The sequence below is a fragment of the Sus scrofa genome, chromosome 14 (assembly GCF_000003025.6).
Source record: "Sus scrofa isolate TJ Tabasco breed Duroc chromosome 14, Sscrofa11.1, whole genome shotgun sequence".
Classification (NCBI taxonomy): Eukaryota; Metazoa; Chordata; class Mammalia; order Artiodactyla; family Suidae; genus Sus; species Sus scrofa.
The window spans coordinates 50,232,886-50,251,719 of NC_010456.5; the positions used below are offsets into that span (position 1 = coordinate 50,232,886).

The 18,834-nt window shown below is 54.6% G+C and overlaps 2 protein-coding genes and 1 non-coding gene across 4 annotated transcripts; all 3 read right to left on the bottom strand.

The window, feature by feature from the left end:
* Nucleotides 1,268-13,423, bottom strand: LOC100155534 (proline-rich receptor-like protein kinase PERK2). Of its 2 annotated transcripts, none has more exons than XM_013983173.2 (7): nt 13,213-13,423; nt 9,575-9,786; nt 9,254-9,377; nt 7,578-7,792; nt 6,970-7,040; nt 6,618-6,722; nt 1,268-1,496 (listed from the first exon to the last, which is right to left on the bottom strand). In XM_013983173.2, the coding sequence occupies exons 1-7, from the start codon at nt 13,346-13,348 to the stop codon at nt 1,322-1,324; spliced, it is 1,038 nt and encodes a 345-aa protein (XP_013838627.1). In that variant the 5' UTR covers nt 13,349-13,423; the 3' UTR covers nt 1,268-1,321. The 2 variants fall into 2 exon arrangements, with proteins under 2 accessions (XP_013838627.1, XP_020928729.1); XM_021073070.1 differs by having other exon boundaries at nt 9,541-9,786; nt 13,213-13,349.
* On the bottom strand, nt 12,156-12,235 carry MIR130B (microRNA 130b). The gene has a single exon (NR_035391.1). It is a non-coding gene; the product is annotated as a microRNA 130b (primary transcript).
* On the bottom strand, nt 16,722-18,751 carry SDF2L1 (stromal cell derived factor 2 like 1). Its single transcript, XM_001929542.5, has 3 exons — nt 18,471-18,751; nt 17,941-18,137; nt 16,722-17,124 (listed from the first exon to the last, which is right to left on the bottom strand). The coding sequence occupies exons 1-3, from the start codon at nt 18,655-18,657 to the stop codon at nt 16,843-16,845; spliced, it is 666 nt and encodes a 221-aa protein (XP_001929577.2). The 5' UTR covers nt 18,658-18,751; the 3' UTR covers nt 16,722-16,842.

Here is an 18,834-nt window from a genome sequence, read left to right on the forward strand (position 1 = left end):
GTATGCCGGGAACCGTGGTGCCCAGCGCGCGTGCCCGAGGTGGGGGGCGGGGGGCGCTTGGGTGCTGGGGCTTCTGGGCCAGCCCTAGGCAGAGCCACCTTACCCCGAAGGCCCATCTTCCCGGGTGCCTTTCTCTGGACCGTTGCCTATCTGCCCCACAGGGCTTAGACCCACCCTAGTTTGACCTGATTTCTCAGGTCTTTAAAAAGCCCGCCTGGGAGTTCCTGTCGTGGCTCAGCTGAAACGAATTTGACTAGAGGACTCAGGTTCGATCCCCGGCCTCGCTCAGTGGCTTAATGATCCGCTTAACCACCTTGTTGTGAGCTGTGGTGTAGGTCTCAGACGCGGCTCGGATCCTGCGTTGCGGTGGCTATGGCATAGGCCAGCGGCTACAGCTTCAATTCCACCCTTAGCCTGGGAAACTCCATGTGCCACGGGTGCGGCCTTAGGAAAAAAAAAAAGCCCACCTAGCTCAGCGGGTTAGGGATCCCACGTTGCCACAGCTGTGGTGCAGTTTGCACCTAGGGCAGGATTTGATCCCTGGCTTGAGAACTTTACACATTCTGCGATTGTAACAAAAAAGTAAATATAAAGGAAAACTCCCACTAGGCCCCATATCCACTCCTCAACTACCCCCCCCCCGCCCCCCCAAGGCAGACAGCTCAAAAGGGACATCCACACTTTCTGTCCACCCGCTCACTGCCCATACAGTTCCCACTGCCTCCAGGCCCTTCTCCTGGGAGGCCCAGGGGCAGGAGCCATCAAGCCTGAAAGTCCAAAGCCCTGATGATACCTTCTGTCTCTTCAGCCAGACCACCATGTTTGTGTGCCCCAGCCAAGCCCTGGACCTCCCTCTACAGTCAAGCACTGGGTGATCTTGCCCAGATTGATGGCTTTAAACACTGTATCCCTTGATTCCCAAACACTAAATTGCCAGCACTCTTGGGAGTGCCTGTTGTGGCTTAGAGGTAACCCGACTAGTATCCATGAGGACACAGGTTCAATTCCTGTCCTTGCTTGGTGGGTTAAAGGATCTGGTGTTGCTGCTGTATAGGTCACAGACTTGGCTCGGATCCTGAGTTGCTGTGGTTGTGGTGTAGGCTGAGTTCCCATGTTGGATCCCAGCCTCCCTGACTTGACCACCTGACCACCTACTGTGTGCAGGCTCAGACCCATGAGCCTCTGGCTTGCAGTACCCTGACCACTACTTGGGACAGGAGAAAGCCCAAGGGACAGCATGGTCCCTGGGGAGCGAGGCACAAGGAAGGCACCTCCGGGGGGAATTTATTCATTTCTCTGGCCGTGCTTTGCACAAGAGAGGTTACGGGTCCCTCTGGTAGGGCACAGGCTCCACGCTGCCAGGGTCATTCTCTGAGTCATCTTGGGGATGGGGCACAGGCTGGAACTTGAGCAGGACAGGCGGCGTGAAGATGGAGGCCTTCACAGAAGGCGATGGCATCTCCTCGGTGCTGGGCAAGCCACTACAGGCTGCGGTCCTGTACAGGAGACAGGCAAGATGTGCCCATGAGCTCAGACCCGGCACACGGGGCCACCAGAGGGTCCTATAACCAAACCCAGGCTGTGGGGTGGTTCTCAATCCGTCTCTACCCCTGGAAGCCCTTCCCACCGGTGTTTGTTCAAGGCTGTTCATTGTGGCAATGTCTGTGATTATGCAAACCTGGAAACAATCTAAAGGACCATTGGGGGAGTTCCCTGGTGGCTCAGGGGGTTAAAGACCTAGTGTTGTCACCACTGTGGTGTGGGTTCATCCTGAGCCTGGGAGTTTCTGCAAGCTGCAAGCACAGCCCAAAAAAAGTTCGTCAGGGAATTGCTTAAGGAATCATGGTGTAGCTATGCCTGCTGTGACCATTCTGCAGCTGTTTAAGGAACCACGTTGGTCTATATATCCCAACAAGTAAAGCCGCCTCAGTGGTACAGTAACAGAAAAGAGCAAGTTTCTGAGAAGTACAGGCTATATCATCTTGCCTTGATTTAAAAATCAACCAATGTAAAAAAAAAACAACAACAAAAAAAAAACTGATGGAGTTCCCGTCATGGCTCAGTGGTTAACAAATCTGACTAGGAACCATGAGGTTGCAGGTTCGATCCCTGGCCTCGCTCAGTGGGTTAAGGATCCGGCATTGCCATGAGCTGTGGTGCAGGTTGCAGACTCAGCTCAGATCCAGCATTGCTGTGGCTCTGGCATAGGCCAGCTGCTACATCTCAAATTAGACCCCTAGCCTGGGAACCTCCATATGCCGTGGATGCAGCCCTAGAAAAGACAAAATAAAAAAATTAACCAATGTATTGGGATTTTTTTTTTTTCCCTTTTTAGGGCGGCACCCACAGCATGTGGAAGTTCCCAGGCTAGGGGTCAAATCAGAGCTGAAGCTGCTGGCCATAGCAACACCCGATCCTTAACACAGAATGAGGCCAAGGATCAAACCCATGTCCTCATGGATACTAGTTAGGTTCCTTATCACTGAGCCATGAAAGGAACTCCTGGGACTCAAATTTTTTTTTTTTTTAAATCTTTTTAATAATTTTTTTTTTTTTCCCACTGTATGGGACTCAAATTTTATGCCTTCATTCTGTATTGTGAACTTTCTTCCATAGAATATGTTGTGCTTCTGTGAACTTTTTTTTGTTGTTGGCTACACCCATGGCATATGAAAGTTCCTGTGCCAGAGACTGAATCTGAGCCACAGCTGCAACCACAACTGTGCCAACACTGGATCCTTTACCCCACTGCTTGGGGCTGGGGATCAAACCTGCCCTTTCACAGCGACCTGAGTGGCCAGTCTGATTTTTAACCCACTATGCCATGGCAGGAACTCCTTATGTGAACTTTTTAAAAAAAATAATTTAGGAGTTCCCGTTGTGGCTCAGTGGAAATGAATCTGACTAGTTTCCATGAGGACACATGTTTGATCTCCGGCCTTGGTCAGTGGGTTAAGGATCTGGCTTTGTTGTGAGCTGTGGCATAGGTTGCAGATGCGGCTTGGATCTGGCATTGCTGTGGCTGTGGCTTAGGCCAGCAGCTACAGCTCCAATTGGACCCCCAGCCTGGGAACCTCCATATGCCATGGGTGCAGCCCTAAAAAGACCAAAAAAAAATTTTTTTTTAAATAACCCATTTTTGATGGTGGGTGCCACGATAGCACAGCTCACTCAGAAAGTGATCCATGGGAGTTGCTACTGTGGCTCAGCAGTAACGAACCAGACTGGTACATGAGGACACTGGTTTGATCCCTGGCTTCGCTCATGGGTTAAGGTTCTGGCATTGCCATGAGCTGTGGTATAGGTCGAAGACACGGCTCAGATCTGGAGTTGCTGTGGCTGTGGTGTAGGCCAGCGGTTGCAGCTCCGATTTGACCCATAGCCTGGGAAACTCCATATGCCATGGGTGCGGCCTTAAAAAGAAAAAAAAAAAGAAAGCAATCCATAACTGGCGGCTACAAATTGTCCCCATGGATAAAATACTTCAACAAGCAAAAGAAATTGAGTAAATGATGCACCATCCACACAGTGGGGTGTTCCGCATCTATTATCACTGGGGGAATTCAGGTATTTGTTTGTTTTTTTGGGGGTGGCTGCACCCATGACATGCAAAAGTTCCCTGGCCAGGGATCAAACCCAAGGCACAGCAGTGACAATGCCAAATCCTTTACCTGCTAGATCACCAGCTAACTCCTCCCTCTTCTTTTTGAGGTAACGAATATGTTCTAAAATTGGATTGTGGTGATGGTTGCACAACAGTGAATATATGGAGAGCCATTGCAGTGGACATTCTGGGTGGGTGGATTGTATGCAATGTCAATTATCTCAAAAGGTCTTTAGAAAAGGACTAAGACAATTGGTAGTATTTTCACAGAAAAAAATGAGTGTCTCTTCTTTTTTTTTTTTTTTGGTCTTTTTGTCTTTTGTTGTTGTTGTTGCTATTTCTTGGGCCGCTCCCGCGGCATATGGAGGTTCCCAGGCTAGGGGTCGAATCAGAGCTGTAGCCACCGGCCTACACCAGAGCCACAGCAACGCAGGATCCGAGCCGCGTCTGCAACCTACACCACAGCTCACGGCAACGCCGGATCCTTAACCCACTGAGCAAGGCCAGGGACCGAACCCGCAACCTCATGGTTCCTAGTCGGATTCGTTAACCACTGCGCCATGACAGGAACTCCGAGTGTCTCTTCTTAAAGCCTTGACAGCACAGAACTCCCTTTCATTTGGTATTTTTGAATGATTATATGTAACATATATGCTAGCAATCTTGTGGGTACATTTTTCATTACTAAGTAAGCCAAAAACACTTCTAAAGGTCTGCTTACTCTCTGAGTGTTATTGTTGGTAAGTCTTTTACCAACTGGGAATTTAGAATCATCCTCATAGAACCGTGTGAATTTCTCACATTAAGACATCAGAACGCTCATTCACGGCTGGTGGGAATACAAAATGGAATTCACTCTGGAAGAGAATTTGGCAGTTCCTTATAAAACCACATGTATCTTGCACAACTAAACAGCAATCATGTTCCTCGATATTAGCCCAAAGGGGTAAAGAACCTAGATTTAGGAGTTCCTGTCATAGCTCAGCGGTTAACAAACCCAACCAGCATCCATGAGGATTCAGGTTTGATCCCTGGCCTTGCTCAGTGGGTTAAAGATCCAGCATTACCATGAGCTGTGGTGTAGGTCACAGAAGCGGGTTGGATCCTGCGTTGCTGTGGCTCTGGTATAGGCCAGCATCTACAGCTCCAATTGGATCTGTAGCCCACGAACCTCCATATGCTGCGGGTGCGGCCTAAAAAGGCAAAAAACAAACAAACAAACAAACAAAAAAAACACAAAACCTTAGATTAAAAAAAAAAAAAAAAGATTTCCCATCGTGGCTCAGTGGTTAACGAATCCTACTAGAACCATGAGGTTGGGGGTTCGATCCCTGCTCTTGCTCAGTGGGTTAAGGATCCGGCATTGCCATGAGCTGTGGTGTAGGTTGCAGATGTGGCTTGGATCCCGAGTTGCTGTGGCTGTGGCATAGGCTGACAGCACCAGCTCTGATTAGACCCCTAGCCTGGGAACCTCCATATGCCACAGGAGTGACCCTAGAAAAGGCAAAGACAAAAAAACAAACAACAAAACTGCACACGGATATTTAAGGCTGCTTTATTCATAATTGCCAAAATCTGAAAGCAACCAAGATGTCGTTTGGGAAGTGAATGGATGATAAATCATGAATCATCCAGACAATGGAATATTATTCAGCACCAGAAAGAAATGAGCTGTCAAGCCATGAAAAGATATGGCGAAAACTTAAATGCACACCACTAAGTCATGGAAGCCAGTTTGAAAAGGTTGCACACTGTGTGATTCCAAGTACACACGTTCTGGAGAAGGCAAAGCTATGGAGACAGTACAGTAATCAGTGCTTTCCAGGGGTTGGGGGAGAGGGAGGGAAGAAAAGGCAGAGCATAGAGGACTTTGAAACCACTCTATGTGACGCTATAATGGTAGATGCATGTCACCATACATAAGCTATGGATTTGACATAATGAGTTATCGTGTAGGTTCAAGGGCACTCTGGGGGAGGCTGCACGTGGGTGGGGGGGGCAGAAGGATGTGGGAACTCTACTTTCAGCTCAGTTTTACTGTGAACCCTAAACTATTCTGAAAAATAAAATCAACACGAAAATGTTAAAAATAATGATTCATGGAATTCCCAAGTGGTGCAGTGAGTTGGGGATCCGGCGTTGTCACTGCTATGGTTTGGGTTCAGACCCTTGTCTGGGAGCTTCCACTTGCCACAGATGCAGCCAAAAAAAGAAAGAAAGAAAAACACTCATACTCAGTAAATCCCGACTTTGTAAAACATGCATGTAGGTAAATCATGGGGCTGCCCACAGCTGATGGAACTGATGGAACTGTTTCCTTTCTGTTGGCCTATTTGTTTCCTTTTTTTTTTTTTTTTTTGCTTGTTACAGCCACACCTGCAGCATATGAACATTCCCAGGCTAGGGGTGGAATCGGAGCTACAGCTGCTGGCCTATGCCACAGCCACAGCAATGCAGGATCTGAGCTGTGTCTGCAACCTACACCACAGCTCATGGCAATGTCAGATCCTTAACCCACTGAGCGAGGCCAGAGATGGAACCCCCAACCTCATGGTTCCTAGATGGATTCATTTCCGCTATGCCACAATGGGAACTTCTGGCCTATTTGTTTGTGATTTCTTTTCTTTTTTTTTTTTTTTTGTCTTTTTGTCTCTTCTAGGGCTGCTCCCACGGCATATGGAGATTCCCAGGCTAGGGGTCTAATCGGAGCCGTAGCCGCTGGCTTACGACAGAGCCACAGCAACGCCAGATCCTGCGACTGCAACCTACACCACAGCTCACGGCAACGCCGGATCCTTAACCCACTGAGCAAGGCCAGGGATCGAACCCGCAACCTCATGGTTTCTAGTCAGATTCGTTAACCACTGCACCACGACAGGAACTCCTGTTTCTGATTCCTTACTGTTAATGACACCATGGTCCCTCCTAGAAGTGGAAGTGACCGTCACACTGGACATTCCTCCAGCCCCCTTGTACACCACCCCAATGCCAGGAGGCTTAGGGCCTCACTTACCAGGGAAATCTCGGGCAGTGGAGCTTGGGCATGCTGTTCCTGGCCAGGTAGGAGAAGTGGAAGCCTCCAGGATTGAGCACCAAGGGGGTCAAATCAACCATGCGGCTGCAAAGCAGAGCAGGGCAGGGAACATGTGTTGGCCTGGGGGGCTCACCTTTGACATGGGCACGGGGACCCTCGCCCACAGGCAGATCTCTGAGCCCCACTCCTCCCCAGGATGAGGGATCTACTCGGGATTGTGGAGAGGGAAAACTAAGAGGACAGGAAGGCATCATAGCAGGACCGGCACCCAGCAGGATCCTCCAGACACTCCCTTTTCATTGGCCTTGAGCCCAGAATAAATTCCTTCCACCTCTTGGGGTTTGATGGCAGGCCTGTCCAGTTCAATTTCACCTCAGACTCTGAAGCTTCCAATTTCTCCACCTGCAGGAAACAAAGGAAATTTTAGGACAAATTCAGGATCTTTGTCACAAAGAGAAACACCTTCTCCAAGAGCTCTGAAAATGATGAGTCTTTCAGTCAATCAGCAAACATGTCAGGCTCATCCTTGGTTCCACTCGGAGCTCAGGGTTGGGGGAGAAGGCATGGGTTGGGGGATGGGAGCCAAAAGAGGACGTGCTTGCCATGCCTGGGGGCCGGTGAGCAGGAGTCGGGAGGGAAAGAAAGGCAGAGGCAGCAAGAGGGCAGCCTGGAGAATGACACCCATGAGGGTGGAGATGGGGGCCATTCTCCACCTGTCTTCTGGGAGCTCCAGGATCCCGCCCAGGGCACTAAGGCCAGGCAAGTGATGCTCTGTGCACACCCCACCCCCACCCCTGTGACTCTGCTCTATCTGCTACTGCCTGCAGAGCCCTCTCTGCAGATTAAAAAGAAAGTTTTGAGACCCACTGCTGCGGGCCTGGGAATCGCTGGGGTGATGCCAAGTAGGCAGGCAAGGCTGCCCCTCCCAGAGCCACTGACCGATGTGCTAGGCAGCGGAGGGAAGGGGCCAAAGACCCTGGGCATGGTGTAGACAGGAGGTGATGGTGCCACCATGGAGGTCACGGTGGTGGCAGGTGGTGGCAGTGGCGGAGGTGGCAGCAGGGTCGGTGGTAGGCACGGGGAGGTCGACTGATCTCGCAAGATGATAGGCTCTGGTTTCTTTGCTTTTGGCTTCCTTCTCTTCTTCTTGGCATCTGGGACAAAAGGTGTCAGTGAGTGCCTACCCAGAGGCCAGAAAGGTCGAATGGTGGCCAAACACAGTCCCTCCAACAACAAGGAGAAGCAGGCCCCCACAAAGGGCACAATGTAGTGACCCTCCAGGCCACCAACCAACTCCCAGCCCCACAACCACCCCATGGGGAGAGGGTACTTTTATTTCAAGCTGAAACGGAGCTCAAACTGTACCAACTACAGGCAGGATCCACGCCAGAGAGTCTCACCTCCAGGGCAGGGTTTCGTGGGAAGTGATGCAGTGTCACCGCCAAGGAGGGTTGGGCTTGGCCTGAGCAGCCTGGTCTGCCATTCACCTTCCCCGGTATTGAGCAAAGCCTGAGTTGGCCAGCAACCCAGTGGGGTATCCAGGCCCTGGACAGTGAGCCCACCGACTCCACCCAGCCCAGGGTCATCCCGGGAGTGTGCAAAGGGCCCACCCAGGTGGAGGAAGAATTTCAGAGGTGGGCTTGGAGTTGGAAGGAACTGGGGCCTGCCCCCTTCCCCTCTCCTGTTCCAACGAGTCTGGGTATTTCTACTGTTCAAAGCTGGAGGCCAGAAGTTCCCATGAAGGCTCAGTGGCAAGGAACCCGACTATCCATAAGGATGGGGGTCCAACCCCTGGCCTTGCCCAGTGAGTTAAGGATGCAGCATTGCTGTGAGCTATGGCATAGGTCACAGATGTGACTCAGATCTGGCGTCCTGTGGTTGTGGCATAGGCTGGCAGCTGCAGCTCCAATTCAACCCCTAGCCTGGGAACTTCCATATGCTTTTTAGAACTGCACCTTAAAAAGCAAAAAAAAAAAAAAAAAAAAAAAAGACTGAAGCCACCAGCAAAGTATCAGTTAACAAGCCCCTCAAACACCTCATGTGGAATGAGAGAGTGCTACCAGGGTGCACTGGCTGGAGGCTGAGACTGCCTGGAGTAACTCTGTCCTGAGTCCCAGTCCAATCCACCACTTCTGTGTGACCTACACACACTGGACAACCTCCCTGGATCTCCATATCCTTTTCTGTAAAACAGGCACAAATAACACACTGATGTCACCTTGGGAGGCTGCACTAAGAGCTCCAGGCACTGTGGGTCCAGCTATCAGGAAATAGTGATGTGGAGCATGCACACTCAGCACCACAGACTTGGAACCTCCAGGTGGACGGCCCCCCAGTGTGATACAAAACAAAGGAGCCCACGGCCCCCGTTGTTTATCCCTGAACGCAGACAGACCCAAAGACCAAACCCAAACGTGATCAAGGCGGTCAGAGGAAGAAAGACAAAGCTAGCACTCCCCATTGGACCATGACACAGCTACAAACCTATTAGGTGGGTACCCCAAAGCACAACACTGCTCTTTCGTCGATGGCTTCAAGGGAAAGTGAGGGCATCCCACCTCAAAGGGGACTCCCACAGACGTGACCAGAATCCTCACTGGATTCTGGAGCCTCACCCTGGGAGTAGAGGTGCACGCGGTGGATGCGCCTCTTCAGCTGCTCCAGGCGCCGGTGCATCTCCCGGGCGCCCATGCTGTTGCAACAGTTCAGCTCCCCCTGGATGGCGCTGGAGAATTTGGCCTGCGACCATAGTGGGAGAGGAGGGTGTTGGAAGCCCACAAATGAGCCGCAGCCTTCTGAAAGACCCGACCTGCCTGCCCAGGCGGACGGACGGCGGCGCCCCGCCTCCGCCCCCTAGAGCTGAGCTCCGCCCCTGCACCGGGCCCGCCCCGCCGGCCCGCACCCAAAGGAAGGAAAGGATCCCGCGCTGCTCGCACTCTGCCTGCTTGCCCTTGCGCACCACCCTCTCGGCCAGCGCCGGGTTGCGGTCGATGCTGCGGAAGAGGCGGCGCAGCGCGCGCTCCGTGTAAGTCACCGCCTGCCTCTCGAAGTCCTCCTCCGAGATGAGCTGGCAGAAGGCCACACTCTGGGGGAACTCGCTGTCGAACTCGTCCAGGACCTCCATCCTTGAGGGCTTCGGGCGGCCTGGCTGCCTAGGGACAGAACGGCCGTCAAGGTGGGACCACCAGGGTCCGGGCCCGCCCACCCCATCAGCCCCACGAGAAAAGAGAGATCCCCGAGGGCCGGAACCATCCAGGCAGAGCCAAGCCCAGGGACGCACCGCTGTCCCCCAGCTGCCACGCCGCCGAAGGCTCGCTCCGCGCCCCGCGCTTGCTGGACCGCTCCGGCCGTCCCGGGAGACCGCGGGCCAATCCCTGCAGGACGGGCGCACGTGACAATGCCTGCCGCTCTGCGCATGCGCCCTCACGCCTCGATGAGATGGTCGCTGCGGCACTGCGCAGCGGGAGGCCCATAGTTGCGGGATACTCCCGACGACGGCTGCGCAAACTTTCAACTTCTTTATGGCCCTTGCCCCGTGGCCAGCCTCTAGTGCCCTCTACCCCAGCTATTCCCCCCCCCCTTCCTTCTGGTCTGTAGTCAAGGCCCCAAACACTCCTTTCTGCCCCCGTGTTCGACACTTTTCACCCTCTTCCTCCTGACTTACTCTCCAGGTTCCACATTCTCCTCCCATCATGAGGTCCTGACTTCTCCAGACCTTCTTGGACCATCTTACCCACTTCTTAGCTCCAACCCACTTCTTAACCCCAACTCGAGCTCCAGACTCACATCCAAGAGTAAAAGGGGCATTTCCCGGGCAGTTGATGCTGAACACATCCAGATTGACATACAGTTTCTTCCCTCCTGCCCTCAACCCACTTCTCTTTTCCCTCTCCTTAGTCAGTGGCCAACACCACAATTCAGCCCAGCCACTAACAAGGGACATGCATCCTGGACTGCCTCTTTCCTGTCCCCACCTCACCCCCCTTCACCAGCCCTGAGATCCATACCTCAGAGGGCCATCACCAGCCCTCTAGCCCCAGCTTCCCCCAGCACAGGAGGTGGCATTCACTTCCTCCTGCACTGAGGTCAGAGAGCAAGGTGGATCCACCAAGGAGGAAGGTCTGGCCTTTGCATCTTGGGTGTAGACAGACTCAGATACACCTGGGCTCAAATCTTCATTCTGCTGCCTGCCCCCGTGTGACTCACAAAATCAGACTTGACTTTGAAATATATAGTATGTGCCTTTAAAAACAGGACAAGCCTCCTCTAAGAGATCAGGCAGACCCCTGATTAACACCCCATCATGTCATGTTATGCTTATAATAGTTCACACTTTATATGTTTATTTGTATTTTTTAAAGAGTACAGTGCAAGGCACTGCCAAAAGAGGAAAAAAAAAACTACATGGTCTCTGCCCTCAGGGCCTTCCCGTGTAAAGAGAGTGTCAGCCACAGAGAGAAAAGTGTGATCTAACAGGTTCTGGTGGAGGAACATTGATGCTTTGGAGCCAAAGGAAGGCTTTTCCTAGGAGGGGACATTTGAGCAGAGCCCTGCGTTCACAAGCCCCTCCCAGTAAGGGCAGGAGACAGCTGCATGGGGTCTTTGGCCAGTGGGTACAGGATCACCTCCAGCCATAATGCCTGAAACCAAGAGGGAGGGAGGATGGGTCTGAGTCAGGTGACCCTGGGAGGGAGGAACCCAAGGGGTCAGGAGCATGTGGCATTGTCCCTCATCCTCCAGGGATGCCAGGGCTTCTGCCTCCAGGGTGGGGGTGAAGCCAGTGTCCACGGGTGCTTAGCCACCAATAAGGTGTACTCCCAAATGCCCATGCAGGGACCTGGGCTCCCTTGCAAAGCAACAGGTTTGAATGACTGTCACTGAGCACACAAAAATCTCTCGTCCTGATGATGGGGCCAGGCTCCTTGGCAGTTCAAGCCCTAGTGCCAGCTGTGAGGGTGGGCGTGACAGGCACCCCACAGTCTCTCCTGCAGGCTCAGGGCAGCATTTGTCCCCAGGAGAGAACAGGTGGGCTAGGTCAGAGGGCACGAGCTGCAGGTTTTGTATCCCAAGTCCACTGTCCACCCCAGACTGTGCTTATCCTGCTGTGAACCCAGAACATCCTCTCTAGGCCTGGCCCTCCCTAGGCCTTCAAAGAGGGCTGGTCTTAGGGCACCTCCACGTGGTTAAGGGTCTAAGCCAGGTCCAGTTAGACCCTCTGTGCAAAGCAATGGGCCTTTCTCCACTGGGTCCTGACCAAACCTGGAGCCCCCAGGCTTACCTGAGTGCTGGTTGCAAAGATCATCTTCAAACCATAGCTTTTCTGACTCTGGGGTCTCTGCCCCTGCCCTGTCCAGCCAGGACCCAGACAGAGAGCTTAGGGGATGAGTTTCCAGCTCTGCCCTCACCTGACGTTCTGATGGAGGGTCCAGCCCTGCTCCGCACCTGCACCTAATTGCTAGGAAGCAGAATGAGGCAGCAAGACCCCCCTCCCCCCAGGCACTGTGGACGGCAGGCTGGGCCTGACTGATGCCCTTTCATCATTGCACTGCTTCCCAGTGGCCCACAGTAGTGCAACAGGGAAAGAGTGTCAGGCAGGCCTGCCAGAGCCTCTCCTGGTGGTCCAGGGTTGGTGGTGAGTGGGGATCTGAGACTTGGAATGCAGGCCCACTGGGGCGGGGCCTCTGCCTGGGGAGAAGTGTGCCCTCTGACCCCAGAGGCCCAGGCCTGGCCAGGATCTCAAGTTTCCATGGAGAAGTGAGCGAACTGGGCAGGGGGGAAGGGAGGGCCTGTGGGTCCAGGGGCTTGGCCTGGGCAGGGGAAGTGGAAGTGTGGGGGAGGGGGTCCCCAAGGCTGGTCCCAGATGCTTTGACAATATCATTGCACTGCTCCTCAAAGCACAGTAGTGCAACCTCGTCAGAGCACCTGCGGCCAGCAGGGGGGACCCCAACCGATCCCAAGACAGTCGGAGCGGCAAGCTCCACTGAGGGTGGGTGGGGCTAGGGGCCCATTCCTAGAATCAGGGCAGAGAGGGGACAGATTTTCAGTGGGGCTGCCTTCCTCGAGGTCCTCAGAACCCCAAGGCAGCCAGACCTTCCCCAGCACCTCCAGATTGCCATGGAGGAGCGACCCCAGACCAAGAGGCAGCTCCAATCCCGGAGCTCGAGCCGACGGGGGGAAAGGGCGCACACACAAAGGAGAGGGGCCGGCGCGGCAAGGTTGTCCTTAGCCCACTCACGCCCAGGGCGAGGGTGGATACTGCCCGACGACCATGCTCCCTACCCCGTTCCGCGTCTCTGGAAGAAGAAAGCTGGCCCCACTCCGGGTCGACGTGCCCCTGCCGGCTCAGGCCCCATCCCTGGCCCCTGGTTCCTGGTCCCCAACTTGAGCTCCGCGTTCTGTCCAGTAGATTCCCTGCCCGGCGACCCAGAGCGAAGAAGAAGCACGGGGGGTGTTTCCCGCCTCTCTGGGGTTCCCTGCCCGGAGGGGACGCCCGGAGTCCTGGCTGCGCCCCTCCACACACTCCACCGGGTAGGGCCGCCCTGCCCGCGCTCCCACCTTGGCCCCGGCTACTCACACGGCGGGATGCCCCTTACGCCCCGGGGCGGGACAGGACTCGGGAGGTTACCGGGAAAGGTTTGGATGGCAGTCTGCCCGCGGTGACCCCCAGGACCACCCCGCACCTCGTGGCGCCCTCTCGCCGCCGGCTCCATCTTTAACCCGCTGACAGGCGGCGGCCCAGCCCCCGGCTTCTTAGCATAGCGCCGCGCTGATTGGCCAGCGCCTGCGGGGGCCTAGCCTCCCGCACGCCCATTGGCTGAGGCCAGAGCGATTTCAAAATAGCCTGCGGGCCCGGATTGGCCGGGCGCGGGCCGAGGCTGCGGCTCCGCGGTTTTAACAATGAGTTCTACAAACACTTTCTCCCCATTCATAACTTATCAAAAGGAACTTTGCCCGCCTTTTCGCAGCTCCAGGCTCCGCGAGTTTTTTGGCTGCGCCGGCAAGAGAGCTTGGAAGCCCGGTGGGGGCGCAGACCTCGCGACCAAGCCCCCTGGGGAGGTGGCTGCGACCCGAGGAAAATGCTGAGACCCGCAGTCCACCCCGTCTCCTCTGGGCCGCTGGCTACCTCGTTTTGCTAACTGAAATCTTTCCCTGGGCCTCCCGGAAGGGCACGTTCGCCTGCGGTGGGCTCTCTGACTGGGGTAGCCCCCTCCCCACGGCATCGCGGGACTTGACACAAATGAGATTTGCTTGAAGCCGCTGAATAGGCCTGGGCTTCAGGACCTGGTCTTGGAGCCCCAGGAGCCTTGTGGAACGATGGGAGGCACAGGGAAGGGGGCTTCGCTTGGGTACCTGCGTGATTGTGGATAACCATTCCATTAAGTTCTTACGGAGCCTGACGACCCGGAATGATGTACACCAGCTCTCCTGGCCCTCACAGAGCTGCAGTGTGTGTTGGGGGTGGGGTGGGGGGTGATTTGGCTACCATGCATCTGGGCCCTTTCCTCTTTTATTCTCCGTCCAAAGCCTGAGAGTAAATGCTACGCAGGAAGGTGCAGCTGGGTTTGAGTCTTCAGCAATCTTGGTTGCCTCGTCTGCAGAATTAAGAAGAGAATTGAACTGTGCTTCTTACAGGTGTTGCCAGGAGCAAATAAGATGCTGTGCAAATCATTGACCTAGGGCCTGGCACTTAGTTTTCAATAAATGAGAGCACCACGGCTGCTGCTGATGCAGTTTTGATTCTTGGTCTTGCCCTGCATTCTGCATGCAGCCATCTCACCTGCTCCCACAGCTTCAGCCTTGATTTCCCAAGGATTCCTACATGCTGTGCACTGTTGGATTCTGCTCTTAATTAATACTTCTCACTTTTCTGTGTGTGGTAATTGGAAAGTGAGGTGACAGAAGCAGAAGCAGGCTCTTACAGCCCAGAGGGGCCAGAGGAGTGCAATGTGGTCCACATTGCTGGTGCCCCGCCTCCATTCCCTTGACACTCACCTCTACAGAAAGGATGCTTCTCTGGCTGAGGACTACTGGGCAATTGGGAAGTGCTGCAGAGTAAATCCCTGCCCCACCCCACCCCCAGCAGCCCTCAGACAATGAGAGAAGATATGTTGGTTGGATGAGTGCCCCACTTTCTAGCCTTTGGTGGAGAGAACTCTAATGTATGTTCTCCATGGGGTCCTAGAGCTCCCCAGTGTGAATAAGGCTTCATCGGCTGCCTTCCTGCTCCTCTAAGCCCTATTCCTCCGCCTCAGTGTTTTGTGGGATCACCTACCAACAACCTGCTTGCACTCCTGTCTCAGGTCATATGAGTGATGGTAGAGAAATCTAGACTTGTAGACACTATTCAAGAGGTTTGAGCAGGAGTTCCCCTTGTGGCTCAGTGGTAAAGAACCTGACTATTATCCATGAGGATGTGAGTTCAATCTCTGGCCTGGTTCATTGGGTTAAGGATCCAATGTTGCCATGAGCTGTGGTATAGTTTGCTGATGCAGCTTGGCTCCAGTGTTTCTATGACTGCAGTGTAGTTTGGTGGCTGCAGCTCCGATTCAGCCCCTAACCTAGGAACTTCCATATGCCACAGGCATAGCCAAAAAAAGAAAAAAAAAAAAAAAAAGGCTTGAGCAGAGCAAGAGCTCATAGGGGAGAGGGCAGGGGGAGCAAAGGACCTAACCGTGACCCTCCTCCCCTCAGGTCTCACATTGACTAGAGCTTTTCTCTCACCCACTAAGGTCAATGAGTTCTCAAAAGTGAGGTGCTCTGCCCACCCTCCTCCAAGCCCCTTCCAACCAGCTGCCACCCCCATCCTCTCCTTGGGCTCTATTATTCTCATCCTGCAAAGTCGCATCCTCCACCTCCAGCAGCTCCCCAAAGCCTCTAGGGATGTAATCTCCACTATCACCTCTAGAGGGCACCCACACACCAGAAAAACTACTGTTACCTTCGTATATCAGAACACTATTTATTTATTGTTCCTTTTCTTAAGTTGCAAAGTTTTGCTGGCTCAAATCGTGCCTCTTCCAAGTTCCCTGGTGGCCTAACCGGTTAAGGATCTGGTGCTGGAGTTCCCGTTGTGGCTCAGTGGAAGCGAATCTGACTAGCATCCTTGAGGACACACGTTGGATCCCTGGCCTTGTTCAGTAGGTTAAGAATCCAGCATTGCCATGAGCTGTGGTGTAGGTTGCAGACGTGGCTCGGATCTTGTATTGCTGTGGCTGTAGTGTAGGCCAGCGGCTAAAGCTCCTATTCAACTCCTAGCCTGGGAATCTCCATAGGCCTCGGGTGTGGCCCTAAAAATGTTAAAAAAAAAAAAAAAAAAAAAAAAAAAAAGTACCTGGTGTTGCCACTGCTGTGGCTTGGGTCAGTGTTATGCCACTGGTTTAATCCCTGGCTCAGGAACTTCTTCATGCTGAAGGTGTGGCCAAAAAAAAGAAAAAACTGTGTCTTGTCTTCCAGGAAGACTTGTTAGTGGCTTCAGGGTGGCAGTTCTCTGTGGTTACTTCCCTTGTGATATCTTTTGAAATTTCTCTATGGCCTCAGGACTTTGAAGGGTTGTAGTGGAGCCTGAGATGCTACATTCCAGGGCTGGCTTGGTGTGTGGAGTGCTATTTGCACCAAGAGTGAGGGAAACTGTGATGCAAATTTCCAGCAGATAGGCAGAGTCCTGACCCGGTTCTTGGTCAAAGACGTGTGAGATTGCAGCAACTGCAAGAGGCGCCAAGAGGAGGGGGAGCACCTCAAAGGATGAGGGGGCTGGAGAACTTGTGCCCATCCCAGCTGGCAGAGAGTGGGGCTCCTGCTTTCCCCCTGACCCCAGCCCTGGCCCCCACCCTTATCAGGAAGGTTTGTAAAGCTCAGGGCCTGGGAGCTGGGGTCACTTGCCACTGGACCATCTGAGGGTAGAGCAGGGGCTGTGATGGCCCAGAGCAGTGTTGGGAGTGTACAGAAGAGCATCAGAGAGGTTTGGACAGGTTCAGCTGCCAACTGTTATGGAGATAGAGGTTTTGCACTGAGGAAGAGATGCTGAACCAGGCCAGGGAGGGCTGGCGCTTGCTGGGCACCCCTAGACTCACAGCAAAATACAACCATAGACCAACATTCTTTAATCATAAAGGCACTTAAGAATCCCTACAAACCCAAAGTTTCCCCCAAGAGTGGGTCTGCAGTCAACCCATCCTTCTGCCCTCCATCCACCCATCCAGAGCACTCAGAGTTCATCATGACCTGCAGAGGGGTCCATGCTGGGCTTGATGAAGATGCCTTCCATGGCCTTCCACCTATTGTGAGTGTTGGCGCTGGGCATGCCGTGCACCTCGTGTTGCCCACGGATGGGACTCCCGTATTGCTCACCGGTGACCGAAAGGAACACAGAGGTGCCCACGTGCTGGAAGCGCACTGCAGCCTCCCGCTCCCAGTGCTGCCCTGAGCAGCGCACTGTCCACAGGTCCAGGTCATCACCCTCGCCATCCTCCCCAAAGGCGCTCACCTCCTGTGGGTGCGGGTGGGGCAGGATGGGAGGACAGTAGTCATTATGAAGGGCACTCTGAGACTCCTGTAGACACTTGTCTAGCACTGCGCTCACACCCAGGGGCCTGCCTTGCAACTCTCTGAGCCTCAGTTTCCACAGCTGCAAAATAGGACAACACAACTCCTACCCCCAGCACTCAGAAGCCCCCCACCCCCCACCTCCGTAAATTTTTCAAACACCAGCACATCCCACCTCATCTGGGCAGCGACCACAGGCCCCCACAGGGCCAAGACCTTCTCCTCGCTCCTCCATGTTCCTCCTGTTCTAATCCCTCTGACCCTCACTCAGCATAAAGCCCACACCTCAGGCTGGGCTTAAGATTAAGGTTCTATTAATCTACTTTCTCTTCTGATAACCGTCCAAAAGCATCCTCTGTTCCAGCCCCACCTCCCACCCAGTTCCAATGAACTCCACATGCAAGCTCTTCCTTAGGCCTCAGAGACACTCTCCTCTCTGTGGCCTGGGGGGCTCCTCCTCCTTCCAGGCCCAGCCTGAGTTCCCCCTCCCCTGGAGGGTTTCCATTCCTCACTCCAGTGGCCATAGTGGATTCTCCTCCTCCGCTGTCGGATTGCCCCTCAGGGATGGCACTGTCTAGCTAGATGGCTCTTTCTGCCTGGGCAGAGAGCTCCAGGGGACAGGACCCTGACGCATGCAGTCACCTCGGTGTCCCCAGAGGGGGCGCTCAACAAACACTTCTGATTTGAAATTCCCGTTCCACAGAGGAAGTCGAGGCTCAGAGCCGGCGCCCGGCCCCTCACATATACTCCAGGGGCTCACCTGGTTGTTGGACAGCGGCGAAGGGAAGTGGTGCGTGTGCAGGTTCTTGCCGGTGAGCACGTGAGTCAGCCGAACCGTCTGCCCGCAGCGCACCGGAGACCCGCGCGGACACCCGCCCTCCGAGCCGCCGCGGATTTGCCAGTAGCTGTTGGCGTCGTCGGACGCCTCCACGCCGGTCACCGACTGCTGGCCGCTGCCTAGGGGGAGATACCCCACCCCCGGGGTTGCCGTCAACGCGACAACTCTGACCCTCGGCAAGGACACCATCATTTCTCCCGGACAAGCTCAACCCTGGGACCCAGTGGCTCCCTCAGCCCCTCCCGCCCGGGCGGGACTCAAGTCACCTGGTCCGAAGCTCCCGAATGACATCGCGACCACCCCGTCAAACAGCCAGACTCTGCCCCTTGGTCCGCAACTCCTTCAGTCCCTGATGATTCCCAGACCCCTGGCCGGCAGACCCCCGCCCCACCTCTGTCAGACCCCCACCCCTGGCCGCTACTGCCCGGATGCCGCAGCCCCAGCCCGCGCACCGGATCCGTATTTGATGTCGTGCGAATGCAGCCGCACCCGGTGCTGCGTGTTGAGCAGCTTCAGCACCGACCCACAGGTCACGAGGCCCGAGCCGGTCTTGGCGGCACCGCTGCCCGGCACCAAGAGCGCTAGCAGCAGCCCCAGCAGCGCCGGTCCGGCAGCTCGCCGGCAACCCGCGCTCCACATCGCCCCGGCCGGGCTCTGGCAACTCGGCCCGTGGACGCTTCCGTCTCCGCTGCCGGCCAATCGGGCTCTGACAGAGCCCACCACGGTAGCCAATCGCCGGCCTGCACGGCGCTCCGCCTGCACTGTTATTGAGTCCTTGTGGAAGGGACCCGCCCCCAGCTTTCGAGAGACGCGGCG

What these genes read in the sequence shown, in the direction of transcription:
- LOC100155534 (XM_013983173.2), bottom strand. Translation starts at nt 13,348, where the DNA reads ATGGAGCCGGCGGCGAGAGGGCGCCACGAGGTGCGGGGTGGTCCTGGG. An exon ending in CGCAAGGGCAAGCAGGCAGA is followed by an intron (nt 9,378 to 9,574) that starts GTGCGAGCAGCG and finishes CTATGGTCGCAG; the next exon opens with GCCAAATTCTCCAGCGCCAT. An exon ending in CACTGCCCGAGATTTCCCTG is followed by an intron (nt 1,497 to 6,617) that starts GTAAGTGAGGCC and finishes TCTCCTGTACAG; the next exon opens with GACCGCAGCCTGTAGTGGCT.
- SDF2L1 (XM_001929542.5), bottom strand. Translation starts at nt 18,657, where the DNA reads ATGTGGAGCGCGGGTTGCCGGCGAGCTGCCGGACCGGCGCTGCTGGGG. An exon ending in CGACATCAAATACGGATCCG is followed by an intron (nt 18,138 to 18,470) that starts GTGCGCGGGCTG and finishes ATCTCCCCCTAG; the next exon opens with GCAGCGGCCAGCAGTCGGTG. An exon ending in CGCCGCTGTCCAACAACCAG is followed by an intron (nt 17,125 to 17,940) that starts GTGAGCCCCTGG and finishes CCGCACCCACAG; the next exon opens with GAGGTGAGCGCCTTTGGGGA.